General features: G+C 41.1%; 1 protein-coding gene across 1 annotated transcript in view; it reads left to right on the top strand.

Annotated features, from left to right (window-relative positions):
* alk (ALK receptor tyrosine kinase) overlaps window positions 1-18,768 on the top strand; it is a 225,471-nt gene that overhangs the window by 41,612 nt on the left and 165,091 nt on the right. Inside the window, exon 2 of the mRNA XM_060934731.1 lies at window positions 9,760-9,885. Within this exon, the coding sequence (XP_060790714.1) occupies window positions 9,760-9,885 (126 nt within the window). The remainder of the gene's footprint in view (window positions 1-9,759; window positions 9,886-18,768) is intronic.

The following is an 18,768-nucleotide window of genomic DNA, read 5'->3' as shown; positions in this document are numbered from 1 at the left end:
AATTGAATTCCTATTTGTATTCAATCAGTTGTCCTGAGGGAGAGTGTGATCCATAGTCATTTATCTTCAACCTTTCTCCACTGTGGCTGTCTGTAGTCTTGCTTCCCCTACTCCGATATTTCCACAAATTGGAAAGCCACATAGATATTTCAGAGTGCTTTGTTAATGTGTCCATGTTTTATGCCCTCTACTGGATGTCACTTGTTACCTTTTTTCAGACATATGAAGCAGGAAATCTTTACTTATTAATATGTTAAAGTTTATTTCCTTTCTATATGGTAGACTGGGGTGGGATGGTGGTGTAGTGGTGGTGCATTGTGGTGCACTGTCGCCTCACAGCAAGAAGGTTCTGGGTTTGAGCCCAGTGGCCAACAGGGGCTTTTCTGTGCGGAGTTTGCATGTTCTCCCCGTATCCGCGTGGGTTTCCTCCGGGTGCTCCGGTTTCCCCCACAGTCCAAAGACATGCAGGTTAGGTTAACTGGTGGCTCTAAGTTGACCGTAGGTGTGAATGTGAGTGTGAATGGTTGTTTGTCTCTATGTATCAGCCCTGCGATGACCTGGTGACTTGTCCAGGGTGTACCCTGCCTCTTGCCCATAGTCAGCTGAGATAGGCTCCAGCTTGCCTGCGACCCTGCACAGGATAAGCGCTTACGGATAATGGATGGATGGATATATGGTAGACTGAGGAAAAAAATAAATTACTATGATTTATCCATTGCACACATGCGAATCTGGGTATGGTGATCTTGGTTTGCAAAAACAGATCCATCCTTTAGTTTGGCTTAGGTGAAGAGGCTACACTCTCAAAATAAAGTAGATTACTGTACCTTTAGGAGTACAATGGCTTATCACTGAATCAGTACCCTCTAAGGTATGTATTTGTACTCTTTATATACTGCCTGGGAACATATATGTACCATTTTGGCCCTAAAAAGGTACAACTAGTTACTTTGAGGTCAAATAATGAGCCATAGGGGGTACATTAGTGTAGACTGTACCTTGGGGGATGGAAATGGACTCCTACCGTACCCCTATTTCTGATAGTGTAGATGAGGCATTAACAACAAATAGGCTAATCAAGCTTCAATTCAGCAAGATGAGGTATTGATATTAGCGTGTAAAAACAGATTATAGAAATGGGATAGAATATTAAAGTTAACACTGAAATCTGCATTTATGTAGTGTACATAGACTAGTACTATAGAGTCACTTTGAAAACCTACAATCTAGCACATACGTTCTTAGAAAAACAGGTTCCATCTCGCAACAATGCTTTCACATTTGGTTTTTCTCAACCACTGCAGTTTGTTTTTTTTTTTTTTTTGACATGCAATCTTATGGGAGGTGGCCACAAGACAGGCGGAATGCCAGCGCTTAATAAAACCACTGCTACCGGAGTCTTTATGGCCACAGCGGAGTGTTTCTAAGGTTAAAAATAAGTTCAGCATTTCAAAAAAGTGATGCCAGGTCACAAGTTGGGGGGCAAGTAAGAAATAACAATGTGGATAACAGAATTATGTTAGCGAGTGAATATAAAGAGATCGAAACCATATTAAAATATTTCATTGCCAATATTCCAGTGCTGAAATATAGCTAAAGATAACAGCTTAGCTTTTTTTTTTTAGACATTTACTGGTACATGATATGACTTTTATGATAGAAGAAGAAACCTTTAAGAAGAAACCTTTATTTGTCACATGCACACTTCAAGCACAGTGAAATTCATCCTCTGCATTTAACCCATCTGAAGCAGTGAACACACACACACACCCAGAGCAGTGGGCAGCCACACCAGAGCGCCCGGGGAGCAGTCAGGGGTTCAGTACCTCGCTCAAGGGCACCTCAGCCCAAGGCCACCCCACGTCAACCTAACTGCATGTCTTTGGACTGTGGGGGAAACCGGAGCACCCGGAGGAAACCCACACAGACATGGGGAGAACATGCAAACTCCACACAGAAAGGCCCTCTCCGGCCGCTGGGTTCGAATCCGGAACCTTCTTGCTGTGAGGCGACCGTGCTAACCACTACACCACCGTGCCGCGTAGACAATACTTTAACTATGACTTTGGGTTATCTAGATATCAATCAGTTTTCTGCCTCCAAAGCGACAACAACAGCAAACTACCTCCTCATCTGTAAACCAATCTGTACTTAATCTTTATTACTGATAATAGCCATATACCGCCAGTTGGCCTACGGGTTAGTGTGTCCACCTCTTGACTGAGTTCTACTTGCGGTCAGGTCATACCAATGACCAACATAAAAACGGGACCTACTGTCCTCTGGTGAGGCACGCTGCAATAGAGATGTGAGTAGGGAGTTAAACTCTTGCAGTTGCCAGAGGACCAGCTCCCTACTGTAACCCTAGCGATGTAATAGGTGAGAGGCCGAGGGTTATAGAAATGGAGATTGGCACTGCCCAATGTGACTTAAGGGCCTGGTTAGTGCTGGGAATACCAGGTCCTAGCACAGGAAGGACTTTGACTTTTTTGACTGATTATTATCAGTCTAATCTAGGTAGCAAGTTAGGCTAGGTGCACTAGCCAGACATTTTTCAGGATAAAAAAGAACAGCACATCATGCTTTTTAATACATAGTTATGTTTATAATTGTGGAATGTCCAGGAAATATTAGTTATCACGTATATTATAGCAGTGATAAACAGGCATTTCCTCACTAGCCTCTCTCTCTCTCTCTCACATTACCATGCAGGTTCGCATGTTCGCAAACTACTTTGGAGTCTTCCATCATGAAGACTTGTGTAGGGAAAAAATTCTTAAACATGTTTACCTCTGGGTGGCACGGTTGTGTAGTGGTTAGCACTGTCGCCTCACAGCAAGAAGGTTCTGGGTTTGAGCACAGTGGCTGATGGGAGTTTGGAGTTTGCATGTTCTCCCCGTGTCCGCGTGGGTTTCCTCCGGGTGCTCCGGTTTCCCCCACAGTCCAAAGACATGCAGGTTAGGTTAACTGGTGACTCTAAATTGAGCGTAGGTGTGAATGTGAGTGTGAATGGTTGTCTGTGTCTATGTGTCAGCCCTGTGATGACCTGGCGACTTGTCCAGGGTGTACCCCGCGTCTCGCCCATAGTCAGCTGGGATAGGCTCCAGCTTGCCCGTGACACTGCACAGAATAAGCGGTTACAGATAATGGATGGATGGATGTTTACCTCTGACTCGTCCAAATCACTGACACTGGACACTCTTTCCATAAATATTTCATATATTCAGTAGCATTTTGGTATAGTTTTGTTTAATGGATTTTACTTTTTCCTTAATCCATGAAGAGCCATTCGAAGATTTTTTCCCCCCATCCAATTATCATAATGGCACCAATCACATTGCAAATTGTCGGGTAAGAAAGAAAAAAAAAACATGGATGATGATAAATGTGGGTCTTGTTACTGAGTTGAATCCATATCGATGTACGGCGCCACAACCTGGACTCCAACAAAATCACTTGAATCAAAGCTCGATGGGACATACAGTACACGCGCATGCTGCGAGCCATATTAAACATCTCATGGCGTGACCACACCACCAAAGCGCAGCTATATGGAGATTTACCCATGTGGGTCGTCCTGCGACAACATATATTAATCAACTCTGTTCAGACACGGGGTGCCAACCAACCTGTCTCCCAGCAATGATAACGGATTGTGATGGATGGCATTGGACGGGTCAAGTTTATCCAAGTTTGCTCGACCAGTGATGATGATAAGAAGGTGATTTATGATTGAGGAATCAAAAATATTTCATTGATAACATTCCAAGACTGACCTATAACTTAAGATAACTATTTATGGTATGGTATGTAATGTGACATTGCACTTTAACTGTGGCTGCATGGTTACATGAGATAATCAGTTTCTCTCACGGTTTTTGGATTATTGCTTCCTTATATAAGATGATGGGAGATATAGTGTGTGAGAATGTCTTTTGGAGAGATGAGAGAGATTTGGTAAAAGAGATAGTGTGTGTTTGTGTATGTGTCAGAAAATACACAGCGTTCAGCTTTTGTATTTACTTCTAATGAAATCTGTTATCACTGGGGTCAAGGACACTGTGGTCGACTCGAGTGTCATGATAAAATCACCTCACTATTTTTTCAAGACTTCAGGAAGTAAAAATTATCTGTGAGTTTGTTTTTCTTTTCTTTTTTCCCCTGGGTTTCCTTTATCTCATTTAGCGGTAGATGAATCTGGGTCTAAGTGCAGTTCATTTTTACAGCTACAGACGGCTGGCTAGCGTTTGCATAGATATGCAAAGCACCGGCTCTGTCTCATTGTGCTCAGTGATGCTATCAGTCACCAAAGCACATAAATCCAGGCACCTCGCTTTACCGATCTGGTTCACTGTACACAGTTTTCCTTTTGTGTCTAATATCACATGGCTAATGTAGCATTATGCAAAAATTTTAAAAACTCCTCCTTTAAAAGAGTTCTCTGTCTGGTACTGCTCTGTTATTAATGCCACACTACGGTATGCTTGCGTTACCTTTAAAGTTTGTCTCACCTTCACATAAATATGGTATAATTTGTAGTATATGGTGTATAGGACAGGAAAAGTTTTACTTCTCTCTCTCTCTCTCTCTCTCTCTGGCATTACTTAGTTGCCAGCACTTGGCAAGTAACCTTTGCTGTCATCTGTAGCTATAAAGAACCAGTGACTTTGCTTTTAAGTGCTTTTATGTTCCATTTCAATGGTGTTTCAGCTTAAGATAATGGTTGTGTATCCAGAGGCTTTTACCAATGGTGTCTGATTTACTGTATGCTTTGGCGCAGATGCTGTTGGTCAGAGAAAGCCTCGACACACTCATTTCTTACCCTTTTCTCATCACCTGCTTTTACAAGCAGTTATAAAAGCTAAATAGTGTCTCTTACGATTTTAGATTCCACAACCTTTTTTTTTTTTTCATTTTAATTTGTGTTCATATTAAATGCGGCTTAGTTATGTTGTGATATTGAGTTATGAGGGTCTCGACTGATTTTTCCCGTTTATTTATGTATTATATAATTATTTAATTCAGTGATCTACATTTATTTATTTATGTATTGATTTATTTATTATAGAAGTGCACAATTATTTTATTAATCATGTTATCTACCGGGTGGCACGGTGGTGTAGTGGTTAGCACTGTCGCCTCACAGCAAGAAGGTCCGGGTTCGAGCCCAGTGGCCGGCGAGGGCCTTTCTGTGCGGAGTTTGCATGTTCTCCCCGTGTCTGCGTGGGTTTCCTCCGGGTGCTCCGGTTTCCCCCACAGTCCAAAGACATGCAGGTTAGGTTAACTGGTGACTCTAAATTGACCGTAGGTGTGAATGTGAGTGTGAATGGTTGTCTGTGTCTATGTGTCAGCCCTGTGATGACCTGGCGACTTGTCCAGGGTGTACCCCACCTTTCGCCCGTAGTCAGCTGGGATAGGCTCCAGCTTGCCTGCGACCCTGTAGAACGGGATAAAGCGGCTAGAGATAATGAGATGAGATGTTATCTACCGACATATATATATTTACAGTGTTCTCCCCAGAGTGCTTTTGCATGTCGGGCCCGACACGCTTTAAATTTGCCGACACGCTGTGTTTTTGCTCTGACACTCGCTGAAAAATCACATCAGATTTCTACCTTGCAATGTTTGGGGCATATTTTGAAGGAAAATCAGTGTCTTGGGCTGGTTTGTTGCCATGATGCACTCAGGCAGACCGGAAATACCTCTGGGAAATCCCCAATCGTAACAAACGCACTCAATCACTTTTTTGCTGAACTGATATCCTGACACTTCAGTGCACGGGTGGGCACCCTTACACTGACGTCACATTTACTTTAGCAACCGTCGCTACCCTATGCCTGGGGGACAAGCAAACTTTGTTTGCATACTGTTCAAATACTGAAGCCAAGCGAAGATGTCTGGTGTCTGTTGCTGTTGTCTGAAGAAAGCTACAACTAAAAAAGCTCTCCTACCGGATTACTTGGATAATCTTAGTCAGAAAGAAGCAAAGAATAGATATACACAGAAATTAGAGTTTATTCGTGATTATGATCTGTATAAAATTCCTCGAAACGACTGGAGTGACGGTGCAGATTTGTGGCCTAGCATTAGCGTTCGCTACATATTGGAATATACCTTCTTTTTCCTGAAAAGTCCCAACACAGAAGAACAGTTAAAAAAAATTACAAAAGCAAGAAAACCTTCTTTGCGTAAAGAAATTTTCCCGACATCAGCTTTTGGGAACAGAATGTTGCGAAAGCCAAAGCATTTACTCTCAGAGGACTCCGACCTGAACTGTGGGCTGGATGGTATTCCCTCCCAGTCCTCCATGTCTCAACAACACCAAAGACATCTAGTTACACAGCTGTCTGCACTCCATCATTTATACAGTGATACTTATTATTGCTAAAACAATATCTGAAGTGTTTTTTTTTTGTAAAATAACAAAATATCTTGTTCTAGACTTTCAAACAACCTTGTAAGATTTTATTTTAATTTTATCTAACAGTGGATGTTACAATAATTACATTATTAATTAATAAATGCAACTAGAAAAGCACTCGGAGAGCGCAGACCTCCGCCAAGAGTCCTTTAAAAAAATTCGGGATCCAGAAGGTGATCCGGATCACCGCCAAAATTTAATGGATTGTTACTTGTGCCCAGTCACACCTCTGGAAAAAATGTCAGAGCAATCCGTTCATTACTTTTTCTGTAATGTTGCTAACAGACAAACCAACAAACAAACCAACGCTACCGAAAACATAACCTCCTTGGCGGAGGTAATAATACTCTTGACTTCTGTCTTACTGAAGCATGCTGCTTAATCAGTGTGATGATGATGATTATTATTATTAGTAGTAGTAGTCGTCGTATTTGTCTTTCCTTGCAGCTTTATCAGCCACTTCATTTCCCTTGATTTCCCTGACTCCCTTGATGTGCTGGTACCCATAAAAAAATACTGTAAGTTCCATCATTTTAATTTTATACTAGAAAAGCACTCGGAGAGCGCAGACCTCCGCCAAGAATCCTTTAAAAAAATCCAGGATCCAGATGGTGATCCGGATCACCCCCAAAATTTAATGGATTGTTACTTGTGCCCAGTCACACCTCTGGAAAAAATTCAGAGCAACCCATTCATAACTTTTTCCGTAATGTTGCTAACAAACAAACCAACGCTACCGAAAACATAACCTCCTTGGCGGAGGTAATAATTGCAGGTACTATAGTAGCAGTATTATTGCTCAAATATGTTAATTCTAAGGTGCGTTTGGTGTTTGAAGTATTAAGTAAGCGGAAGTATAAAGGGCATTTCTGCGGGAAATGCAGTCTGCAGGGGGTATTATTATTATTATTATTATTATTATTATTATTATTTTCTAACTGCAGCAGAACTCATTTAAATGTTTGGTTTGTGGTGTTCTGGCAATCGTTCAGGTAATAAAACAACATTCTTATATAATACGTTATTGTCAGATGATGACTTTATTTATTGCTCATGTGAACCCCAGGCTACAAACCACAGCATCACAGATCTCACCTTGTTGTAGCAACATTTTCAAGCATGTTAACAGTAAAAAGTGACAGTGTTCAGTCAAGACAAAACTCAGAGTCCCTCTCACGCCAGAATCTAGTCTTCCCAGGCAGTCTCCTCTCCCAGTACTAACCAACTCTTTAAGGCGTATGGGTGTGGCGCCAATCTCCGTTTCGATAGCCCTCGGCCTCTCACCTATACAACTAGGGTTACAGTGGGGGGCGAGTCCTCTGGTAACCCCAAGAGTTTGACTTTCCCAAAGCAATGGGGAGTCCCATATACGATTCGTACATTGGGGGAGTGCCTGTTAGAGAGCGCACTTGTCCTGGGCCGTCGGCATAGTGAGGTAGGGTGGCCAGTTCCTTTCCTCGCCGCCTTTAACTTCCCCAGTGTTTCCACCAGGTCCCCATTCACTGCTGGGTGGACAGGGAGCGAGCCCCAGATCCCCGTCGAGCCGAGGCTCGAACCAGGGACCATTCGCTTAGCGGTCAAGCGCTCTAACCACTTGGCCACCTGCGCTCCTTGACTTTCCCACTCACATCTGTATTGCAGCATGCCTTGCCAGACGGTAGTAGGTACCATTTTTATGAAGGTCTTTGATATGACCCGACCGCGAGTAGAACTCATGATCTCCCGGTCGAGAGGCAGACACGCTAACCACTTGCATGGTTAACTTGCGATCGACAGTGTCAGTACCACCATAAAATGCTCCTAAAAGTCATCAGATGCCACCAAATGGGCTCCCTTTTATCAAAATCTTACAGGGGAGGTCCCTCCATCAGGGTCATAGGGGAAGCTGAAGCCAATCCCAGCTGTCTTTGGGCAAGAGGCGGGGTCCACCCTGGGCAGGTCCCTAATCTATCACAGGGCTAACACAGAGATAAACAGCGATAGAGATCTTGCAGTCACATGACCGGAAAGTACACAGCCGCCATCTTGTCGGTAAAAAACACAGCTGAATACTGCTGCACTCGTGTACAGAATGGATCAATTTCAACCGACGGACTACACGGCTCATTTTTCTAATGAACAGATAACTAGATACTGTATATGTCTAAAATAAACGACCTACAGATTAGTGACCCTTATGGCTTACCGGACGTAGTTTTCACGATGATGTCAGTGGATGTTGAACTGCCAGAGGTGGAATACCCAGACATGTATAATTACCTCATTAACTTTCCCTCGCTGTTCAGTGGTGAAGCACTGTGTGCTTATAAATCTCTGGACAGTTTTCTTTACAGAAATTCAGGATTTGTCAGCGACTCAGATGTGGCATCTTGTAAACAAGAAAATAATCCTCATTGGACGGGTAAGTCACTTAAGTATTGAGTATAGCACTGACCAGCCGATTATAGAATAGAATAAGGTAATTCCAGCTGTAATTCCAAATCGACTGTCTTGTTTACCATGGATCTGGCGTTGGAGAGGTAGAGGCTTAGCAGTGGAGGTTTGAGTGGCTGTTTTCTGAGCTTAGTCAACAGGCCGGCTCTGCAGCCTCGCTTTTGCTTCCGCTCCCGGCGCCGCCTCCTTCGCTTTGCTTCTGATAACAATCCACGGAGACCCTGCTGGTCTCGCTATCTCGTCCGGAATGTTGTGCATGCGATGGAAATCGCTACAAACTGTCATTTTCTGCTGGAAACCAATGTCCAGTAAGTCCATACGGTTGTAGTGGATATTGAAGTCCGGTACAGACGAACAACACACAAAAATACACACAAAAAACATGCACAGGTAGGGAGAGCTTGTAGCCGCAGCCGTTGTAGTAGAATTGTATATAGTAGGGTTTTCCAGAAGAAAAGGTAGAAGTAAAAGCAGAAGTAGAACCAGAAGTAGAAGGTGGAAATATGGCGTTTGACCGACAAGATGGCGTCTGTCACAATCTGGATCGGCTGTGACGTCACATGCAAGTGCTCATTACGGGGAATGTAGTGTAGCCAGTTGACCTAATCTGCATGTCTTTGGACTGTAGAAGGAAACCTACTGTATGCAGGCACGACGAGAACATGCAAACTTCACACAGAAAGGCCCCAGTCAGCCGTGAGGTTTGAAGTGAGAACCTTCTTGCTTTGAAGCAACAGCACTAACCACTGCATCACCATGCCACCCTGAACTTTCATTCATTCATTCTAAATTAAATCAAATCAATGAATTGAAAATTTTATCTTGATGATGTGGATCACAAAAGCCATTTTGTAAAATCTTGTGTTTGTTTGTGTGTGTGTGCTTCTGTCTCTCTCACCATTCAGAGACCTTTCGAAACGTGACCTTTGAAGGTCGCTACCACTGCAGGCAGGGTCAGGAGATTAGTCTGGAGCGCCTGTGTGACTTCACTCCTGATTGTGCTCAAGGAGACGATGAAGGAGAGCCATGCCGTGAGTATTACAGTGACATACAGGGACTATGGCATATAGAGAGAAACAGACAGTGGAGGGCAGAGAGCAGCATATCTCTAATGAACATGCCATGGATCATCCTTATAAACACCAAGACCTGGGAGCTGTAGATGCAGCTACTCTGCATGAAGCACAGATCATCACTCACACTTTCTGGGTGAAATCTATTACCTTTTCACCTCTGAAAATAGCTGCCCTCAAGGTTCTCTCTTTCTCTCTCTCTCTCTCTCTCTCTCTCTTATTGTCTCACTTTCTTTCTTCTTCTTTTAGGCAAGAATTAGCATACTATTTCTGCCTGCTTACCTATTATGGATTCTTGAGACTTGTCTTTTTTTCCATCTATACTTTCTGCCAGGCAAACTATACATATGCATGAACAACCCTGCTTGTCACTGATACGTTATTCGAAAGGGTACGTCTCTTGCAATTTTAGCATGTATCTTTTTTCCCCCTCAATGTAATATAAATGCATTGTTCCTTTAAAAAGTCATTTAAGATCAATATTTTGATCTGAAGGAGCCTTAAATGAGCTTTCAATGCATAGTTACTTTCTCAGGTGAAATATTATCTATACTATATGCACAGCAGATATAACATTGAGGGTTCTTCCCCAATGTCAAGCAATCGTCCAAATTTCAATATATCTATGAAATCTATAAAAATGTACATACCTGTCTAGTAGGCATATAACGATACATTGTGTGGCAATAAATTGCGATACAAATTTATTATGAATCGAATAAATGAAATTAAAAATGAGGCACAGTTATCAGCCTGCATAATCTATTAGTTTTTCTGAGCTGTAATTGCATTGTTTAGACAGCAGAGGGCACAATAATGTGCAATAGCAAAAATGCACATGACTTCACCCTAGGCTGAAGTAACATAGCTCTAATGTCATGAAAACACACACACACACACATCTAAAATGGAAAAGAGCTGTTTTGCAATTGAATGTACAAATAGATTTAACAAGAAAGCTAAAGGAAAGAGAAGCAAATAGACGTAGTACAAATGTTCATAAAAGTTTATTATGAAAAGGCTTATATTTTGTTTGCAATAGACGTCACTTCTGGTAGTGATCTGCCTCATGATGTATTCAGATTTCCAGCTAACGGGCAGGCATATTTGTTTACAGTCACTTCGCAGTAGTTTCTTGTGTTTCGCCTTCAAATACGCCAGATTGTTGCTCCGTATTTGGATGTTCAAACCGATCAAATTGACAAAAAGACAAAAGGTATTATGGGATACCAAAAGAAGTTGTGCACAAGGGTGAAAGAATGAAAACTATCTCAAAAAGATGCCATGAGAAATGGCTCGCAAACCTTTCATTATGCTCGAAAGGAATCGAGAGTCCACACGCTCGTGTTTGCAGTGATCATTTTGTTAAAGGTACATACATCAACTTTATGGATCTAAAATCAAAACTTCTAATGTTAAATGAGTTTTTCTTACATTTCGAATGTCGTAAAACAAACCGTTGATGAAACGATGAAAACAGTTTGTTGCTGTAGAGATATAAACATACAATATTCCAGTGTCATACTGCCACCAAGTATAACAACATTTATTATTATTAACTCAGGCACAAAAAGAAAAGAATTGTGTATTTTTATTAGCCTACCCAGCCATACAACAGCAGTGACCTGTTATCACTTCGCCATCATCTTTAAGAATCACCCAAGTCTTCAAAGGAGTGACTGTAGATCGTTGTGAATGGTTGACCTTACTTAAAAGAAAGATGTCAATTCATAACTGAGCTATGTTTGAAACGTCATGAAATAAAACCTAAGTTATCGTTGCAAAAACACCTACAGCAGCTCCGACTCAAATCACATACGACACTTCGGCTTACATTAATCACACTCGCAAAAATAAGACGATTATTGTCCTTTGGAAGTCTTATTCCAAGCCACCAACAAAAAAGTTATCGGCTTCAAGACTTGTGAAAGCTTTCATTTGATTCTTCATTTAAAATGATGTTTGGACGACCAGATAATTAGAAAAGTCCGGAAACTGTATGTTTGGAAAGTTATTGAAATCGCTTGAAAAGTCCGTCTTTTTTAAGCTGCAGGGATACAATCCATCGCATAAATATATATTTTCTTGATATCTCAGTTTTGCTTTTGGTTCTTGTCCATTAACAGTCAGATGTAGAATGTTTTCCATAAGATGACGACAGACGGGTACTTGGCTTGGACGCCATCTTTGATTATTGCCTGTCACTTGGAAACTGGAAATGAACTAGGAGGCAAAAAGTCACATGACTGCAAACAAAGAGTTTCTTATTAACTTTTTAATTTTTAATAAAAGGAATATTTTAGTTGATAGGCTGTGCTGTTATGTTTTATCCAAGTTTCACAAATGTGGGTAAATAATTATTGTTGGTTATTAAGAAAATGTAACAAAAGTTGCTGTTGTTGTTTTAACAAAAGGAATATTTAAGTTGATAAAGAATAGGAAAATAGATGTTGCAATTTTTTTTAAGAAAATTTTCTTCTTTTTTTTCCAAAATATCACAGGCAAATCAAACTGTGAACCCGTTTTTAATTTTTTTATTTGTTTTATTTTTTAGTAACATTACAATACAGTGAATTAACGTTACGACTTAGTAACTTAGTAACTTGGAAACTGGAAATGAACTAGGAGGCAAAAAGTCACATGACTGCAAACAAAGAATTTGTTATTAACTTTTTAATTTTTAATAAAAGGAATATTTTAGTTGATAGGCTGTGCTGTTATGGTTTATCCACGTTTCACAAATGTGGGTAAATAATTATTGTGTTATGTATGACCATACCATAATGTTACCAAAGCATATCCTCATTAATTACTACCCACTGTACTAAACTACTGTGTTAATTGAAGTGATGAACTCATGATTTATTACTTATTATTATATAGCATGCTTACAGAACAATAACAACTTGTGATCCACATTTGGACCACTATTTTCTTGACATGTATCAGTTCCGTACACTGTCCTTTCTTTGTCATCACATAAAGCATTAAAGCATAAATACTGAGAAAGAAGTTCCACCATAAGAAAAGTTTTTTTAAAAAAAGGTTATATCTTAACCTTAATATTAAAACACTAGTAACTAGCAGTGTTGTAGTCGAGTCACTAAACCTTGAGTCCGAGTCCAGTCTCGAGTCCCCAGTGTTCAAGTCCGTGTCAAGTCCAAGTCATAAAAAAAAAAATTTGAGTCGAGTCCACTATCGATCCGAGTCGAGTCCGAGAACAAGACTCCACCCGCGCCATTTGACGGTGTCTGTTTCAGCGCCATTAACATTAGTTTGTTCCTGAACATGCCGTATGAACAGGTGACTGTGCTTTTCTTTGTCAGGGAGTGTGAAGTATTCTGTCAGAGATGGTTGGGAGACGGATGTAAGTGCAGGTGTGTTTATCAATACAAGTGAAGACGGTAAACAATCCAGAACGGCAGGCAAAATCGTAAAATGGTGAAACGGGTGATAGGTCAAGCAAGACACAAACAGGCCATCATAGACTCGGCAGGATCAAAGACGAGAAACAGGAAATCAGGGATCAGGAAACCAGACAAGGAAATAAGGCTCAGTAATGTGTCAGCAACATAACTCAATACTTTGCAAAGTAAGTGAGTTTTCACAGTTTTTTATTGGCGTGCTGATTGCACCTTAATCCTGTGCAGGTAGGAGTCGTTTATGGTGCACATGCGAGAGTCCGCTTGGTGCGCGTGCTGTCCGGAGCACGCCCAAGAGTCTATCTGATGCATGCGCCAAGGCACACAGGTGTGACATTTTTGCACAAAATTAATACAAAAATTAATGTAGATATAAATATCTTACGCCAAATTATTATGACGTTACAAAAAGTAAAGAAAAAAATCAGAGTCCTCGTCTCCAATTTACGAGTCCGAATGCAGTTAATGCATGAGTCTGAGTCCAAGTCCGAGTCATCAGTGCTCAAGTCCAAGTCGAGTCACCAGTCCTGAAAATTAGGGCACGAGTCGGACTCGGGTACTACAAGCCTGGTAACTAGTATCCAGTATCAGACATTAAAGCATTACAGATTTGTCAGCATGGTAAGTTACTAATTCATTACACTTTAGTCAACATAGTAGTTCATTATAGTGACTCAGAGGCGACCCTTCAGGGCCTTCAAGTCCTTCAGAGAAGCCAAAACATATCAGCATTCCAAATGTTACCTTGAATTTCTTTCATTCTTTCATAATTTCATGATAATTATTCTCTTTTGATTCTAATTTGGCCTCATTTTCTATCAAATGTTTTCCTGAAATGAAAGGGTTACTGTCCTGAAAACATTAAAATCCAGTTATCCAATGAAATTGTTTTGTTCGTTATCTCTAGGCTGAGAAGAGTTTCGAGCTGCTCACTCACTGGTTAGGACTTCATTGCCGGGACAGAAGGCCATGGCAGTGTATGTTTATGTAGGAAGTGACAGATGAATTAATTAACCAATCAGATTTTGATTTATAGTGGGAGGGACCAAAAATGTATCGCCATCAACCTTCTCAAAGGCTAACACGAGCTTATCTGCAAGTTGTTCATCAGTAGTGTTAACGAATGCTAATAAAGCGGTCAAGCCAGTGCTATCTATTGAGAGCAAGTAGCACAGGCTAACGACCGAGAAACTAAGATTTCTGTCTCCAGACTCTTCTTCCACGCTGCACGCTCGCGACAGAATTTTTTACTCAGACTTAAGTATTCATTTCCCTGTCTAATTTAGTGAGTTACTTTTCAAATCTGTTTGGCCATTAATGCATTTACATACAAAGATTAGAGACTTAGTCTCATCTCATTATCTCTAGCCTCTTTATCCTGTTCTACAGGGTCGCAGGCGAGCTGGAGCCTATCCCAGCTGACTACGGGCGAAAGGCGGAGTACACCCTGGACAAGTCGCCAGGTCATCACAGGGCTGACACATAGACACAGACAACCATTCACACTCACATTCACACTTACGGTCAATTTAGAGTCACCAGTTAACCTAACCTGCATGTCTTTGGACTGTGGGGGAAACCGGAGCACCCGGAGGAAACCCACGCGGACACGGGGAGAACATGCGAACTCCACACAGAAAGGCCCTCGCCGGCCACGGGGCTCGAACCCAGACCTTCTTGCTGTGAGGCGACGGCGCTAACCACTACACCACCGTGCCGCCCCACAGACTTGGTCTTTGTATATAAATGCATTAATGGCCAAATAGATTTGAACATAAACCTCTACGTGTCTTTTATAACTCATGACCGGTCTAGGGCCCAAAATCCGAAATTAATTTTAAAACCTGCACACTGCAGAACTTCAACTTATCAGGCCTCATTCTTCAATAGGATTGTCAAACCATGGAACTATGTATGTAAATATTTTTCCCCAGATAAATTCCGTAGCCTCCCTGTTTTCAAATCATCCCTGTTAGAGCTGTACTTTGAATTACTGACCTCCACCTATAATACGGACTTTTCATGTACTTGGTCTCAGGGTTGTCCCGATCCGATATTAGGATCGGATCGGCCGCCGATATCAGCAAAAAATGCGCATCGGGATCGGATCGGCAGGCGCGGAAAAATTCCGATCCAGACTCCCGATCCATTTTTTAAAAAAAATCCGCTCCGGGTTTTCCAGCGCACCGATTTAGATAATCCATTCCAGTTTTTTGCTCTGGTTTCCCCAAAATCCGGTCCGCATTTTCCAGCACACCTTCAGCACCAGCATTAGCGCCTTACAATTTACCTCAGTGGCATCTTCTACATTATCACGGCGATGTAAATTTAGCAGTAGTTTAACGGTAAAGATGTCAGCTGTGTGGGATCATTTTACCCTAAAGGACGACAAAGACGAAGAGGTGGAGTGCAACATATGCCACAATAAAGTCAGGCGTGGTGGTAAAGCTGTAAGAAGTTTTAATACAACCAACTTAATAAAGCATTTAGCAAAATACCACCATAAAGAACACGAAGAGTATCTTAAAAAAACTGCAGACAAAAAGAAAGGTCCTACACAACTAACACTAGCAGATTGGGGAGTAGAAGGCATTTTTGTTTTTAAATAGTTTACAGTATTATTTGCACTGATTTTTAAAGCCTTGGTTTACACTTGTTCAAGAGAAGAGTACTGATGCTGAGTTAATAGACTATATTATAGATACAGATAAGGTTGTTTATGTGCTTTGCTTTTTTGATACAGTTTACAGTCTTATTTGCACTTTTTACTGACCACTGATGCCATTTCTGTTTTTTTATTTATAATGCTGTCTATTTTGTGTTTATCCCTGAATAAACAGGTCAGTTTCTTGTTATCAACCATTGTGTATTATTCAAACTCACCTAATTCAGCTGGCTAGCTGTTCTCAAGAGTACTAAAACCCTTTTCAACATGAGTCTGACAACTAGGTAAGGAAGGTAAATAACTTTGAACTTTAATACATGCTCGGATAGGCCGGTATCGTATCGGCCAGTATCGGTATCGGATCGGAAGTGAAAAAAAATATCGGTATCGGATCGGAAGTGCAAAAACCTGGATCGGGACATCTCTACTTGGTCTGTGTACCGTGACTGTGGTTGCCACAGATCAATGTAGTCTAATTTTAATTGTATGATTTTTCTCTTTTATACCTTCGGGGAAACGTCTTGCATGGGTCGCCCGTTCGCATTCTCCCCTTTGGGCTGACTTACTTTATTATGTTTATTTTTATGTTTATTTCTTTTTTTCATGTTTATTTTGTAACAGTCCAATAAAGTTGGAAAAATAAAATAAATTAAATAAAAATAAAATCTACGCACAACAGAGCAACCTGGCAGTCTGCCACTAATCCCTTGCAAAATCCTTTGCCATGTTGCTTTTTCGGTGTTTGGCTAAGTTTTGGCTGAGCTGAAGTCCCAGCACTAATAGTAACGGTTCACCACTGTAGTGGTTAGTAATTACTGATGAACTCATCTCATCTCATCTCATCTCATTATCTCTAGCTGCTTTATCCTGTTCTACAGGGTCGCAGGCAAGCTGGAGCCTATCCCAGCTGACTACGGGCGAAAGGCGGGGTACACCCTGGACAAGTCGCCAGGTCATCACAGGGCTGACACATAGACACAGACAACCATTCACACTCACATTCACACCTACGCTCAATTTAGAGTCACCAGTTAACCTAACCTGCATGTCTTTGGACTGTGGGGGAAACCGGAGCACCCGGAGGAAACCCACGCAGACACGGGGAGAACATGCAAACTCCGCACAGAAAGGCCCTCGCTGGCCACTGGGCTCGAACCCAGGACCTTCTTGCTGTGAGGCAACAGTGCTAACCACTACACCACCATGCCACCCACTGATGAACTCCTTTGGTAAAACTTGGTTACATACTGCTAAGTTACTACTGAAGCATTAAATAAGGAAGCATATTGTAAAGTGTTACCAAAATCCATCCATCCATTATCCATAACCTATGGGTGAGAGGCGGGGTATATCCTGGACAAGCCGCCAGATCACTGCAGGGCTGACACATAGAAACAACCATTCACTCTCACATTCACACCAACGGTCAATTTAGAGCCACCAGTTACTGTAACCTAACCTGCATGTCTTTGGATTGTGGAGGAAACTGGAGTACCCAGAGGAAACCCACACAGACAACGTGCAAACTCTACATAGAAAGGCCCCCGTTGGCCATGGGGCTCGAACTCAGAACCTTCTTGCTGTGAGGCGACAGTGCTAACCACTACACCACCGTGCCGCCTGTTACAAAAACGAGATAGCAAAAAGCCATCTACGTGGACTATATTTATAAACTTTTTTTTTATTATTTATTTTGAAAGCTGTTTTTTTCTTTGGGACCATTCCAAATTTACAATTTTCCACAGCATCTTGTAGAAGTCTTACATCTTCTGTGCTTCTGCAGCTGTCATAGATTTACCACAGCCAGATCATGGCACAGCGACTTACTGCCTCTCTGCATGCCATTTTCTCTGTAGTTCTGTATTCTATTCTGCACCACCTTTCTGTCAAAAGTGTCAGTCACGTCATGCATCGTACAGCAAACTTGCAGCATTCAGAACATTTGTAGGTGTTTTTATGAGACCAAAAAATAACCATAATAGAGCCAAGTATTGGCACTTTTTTTTAACTTATAGTTGAATGTTTTGAATGATTGAGTCAAAGTCAGTCAATACAAAATTGACTGACTTTGACTCAATCAATCAAAAAATAAAAAAATAAAAAAAAAATAAAAATCAGTCAGCTGAGCCATAATGTTTACGCTTTTCTCCGGTGTCGATGTGTTTAACAGACTGGACCTCACCCAACACTGCATATGCTCTGAATACAGAAGGCTTACCAGCTTATAGTATATAGCACATTTGCTACACAGACACATTTAATGAATGACTAATAATAATAATAATAAATTTCATTGACATCTACAAACCCTTACAGCAGCTTCTGCCAACTTACTTATATTAGATCTGCCAGAGGAGACCATTTTCTAATAAACTCTTGTTACAGTCACTTCTTATTCACATCTCAGTGCGTGATGAGCTTTGTTTTGTAAGATTTTATTGTTCCAAAGGCCACTTTCTCCATGGCACAAAAAACGTGTTCTATTCCCTTCTACTGGGTTTATTGATGGCATGCAATATTATTATCACATCGCTTATCCTACAGTGGTGCTTGAACGTTTGTGAACCCTTTAGAATTTTCTATATTTCTGCATAAATATGACCAAAAACAACATCAGATTTTCACACAAGTCCTAAAAGTAGATAAAGAGAATCAAATGAGACAAAAATATTATACTTGGTCATTTATTTATTGAGGAAAATGATCCAATATTACATATCTGTGAGTGGCAAAAGTATGTGAACCTTTGCTTTC

This window comes from Neoarius graeffei, chromosome 11 (genome assembly GCF_027579695.1).
Source record: "Neoarius graeffei isolate fNeoGra1 chromosome 11, fNeoGra1.pri, whole genome shotgun sequence".
NCBI lineage: Eukaryota > Metazoa > Chordata > Actinopteri > Siluriformes > Ariidae > Neoarius > Neoarius graeffei.
The sequence above is the reverse complement of the archived record's forward strand: the minus strand, read 5'-3'. Positions and strand labels throughout refer to the sequence as shown.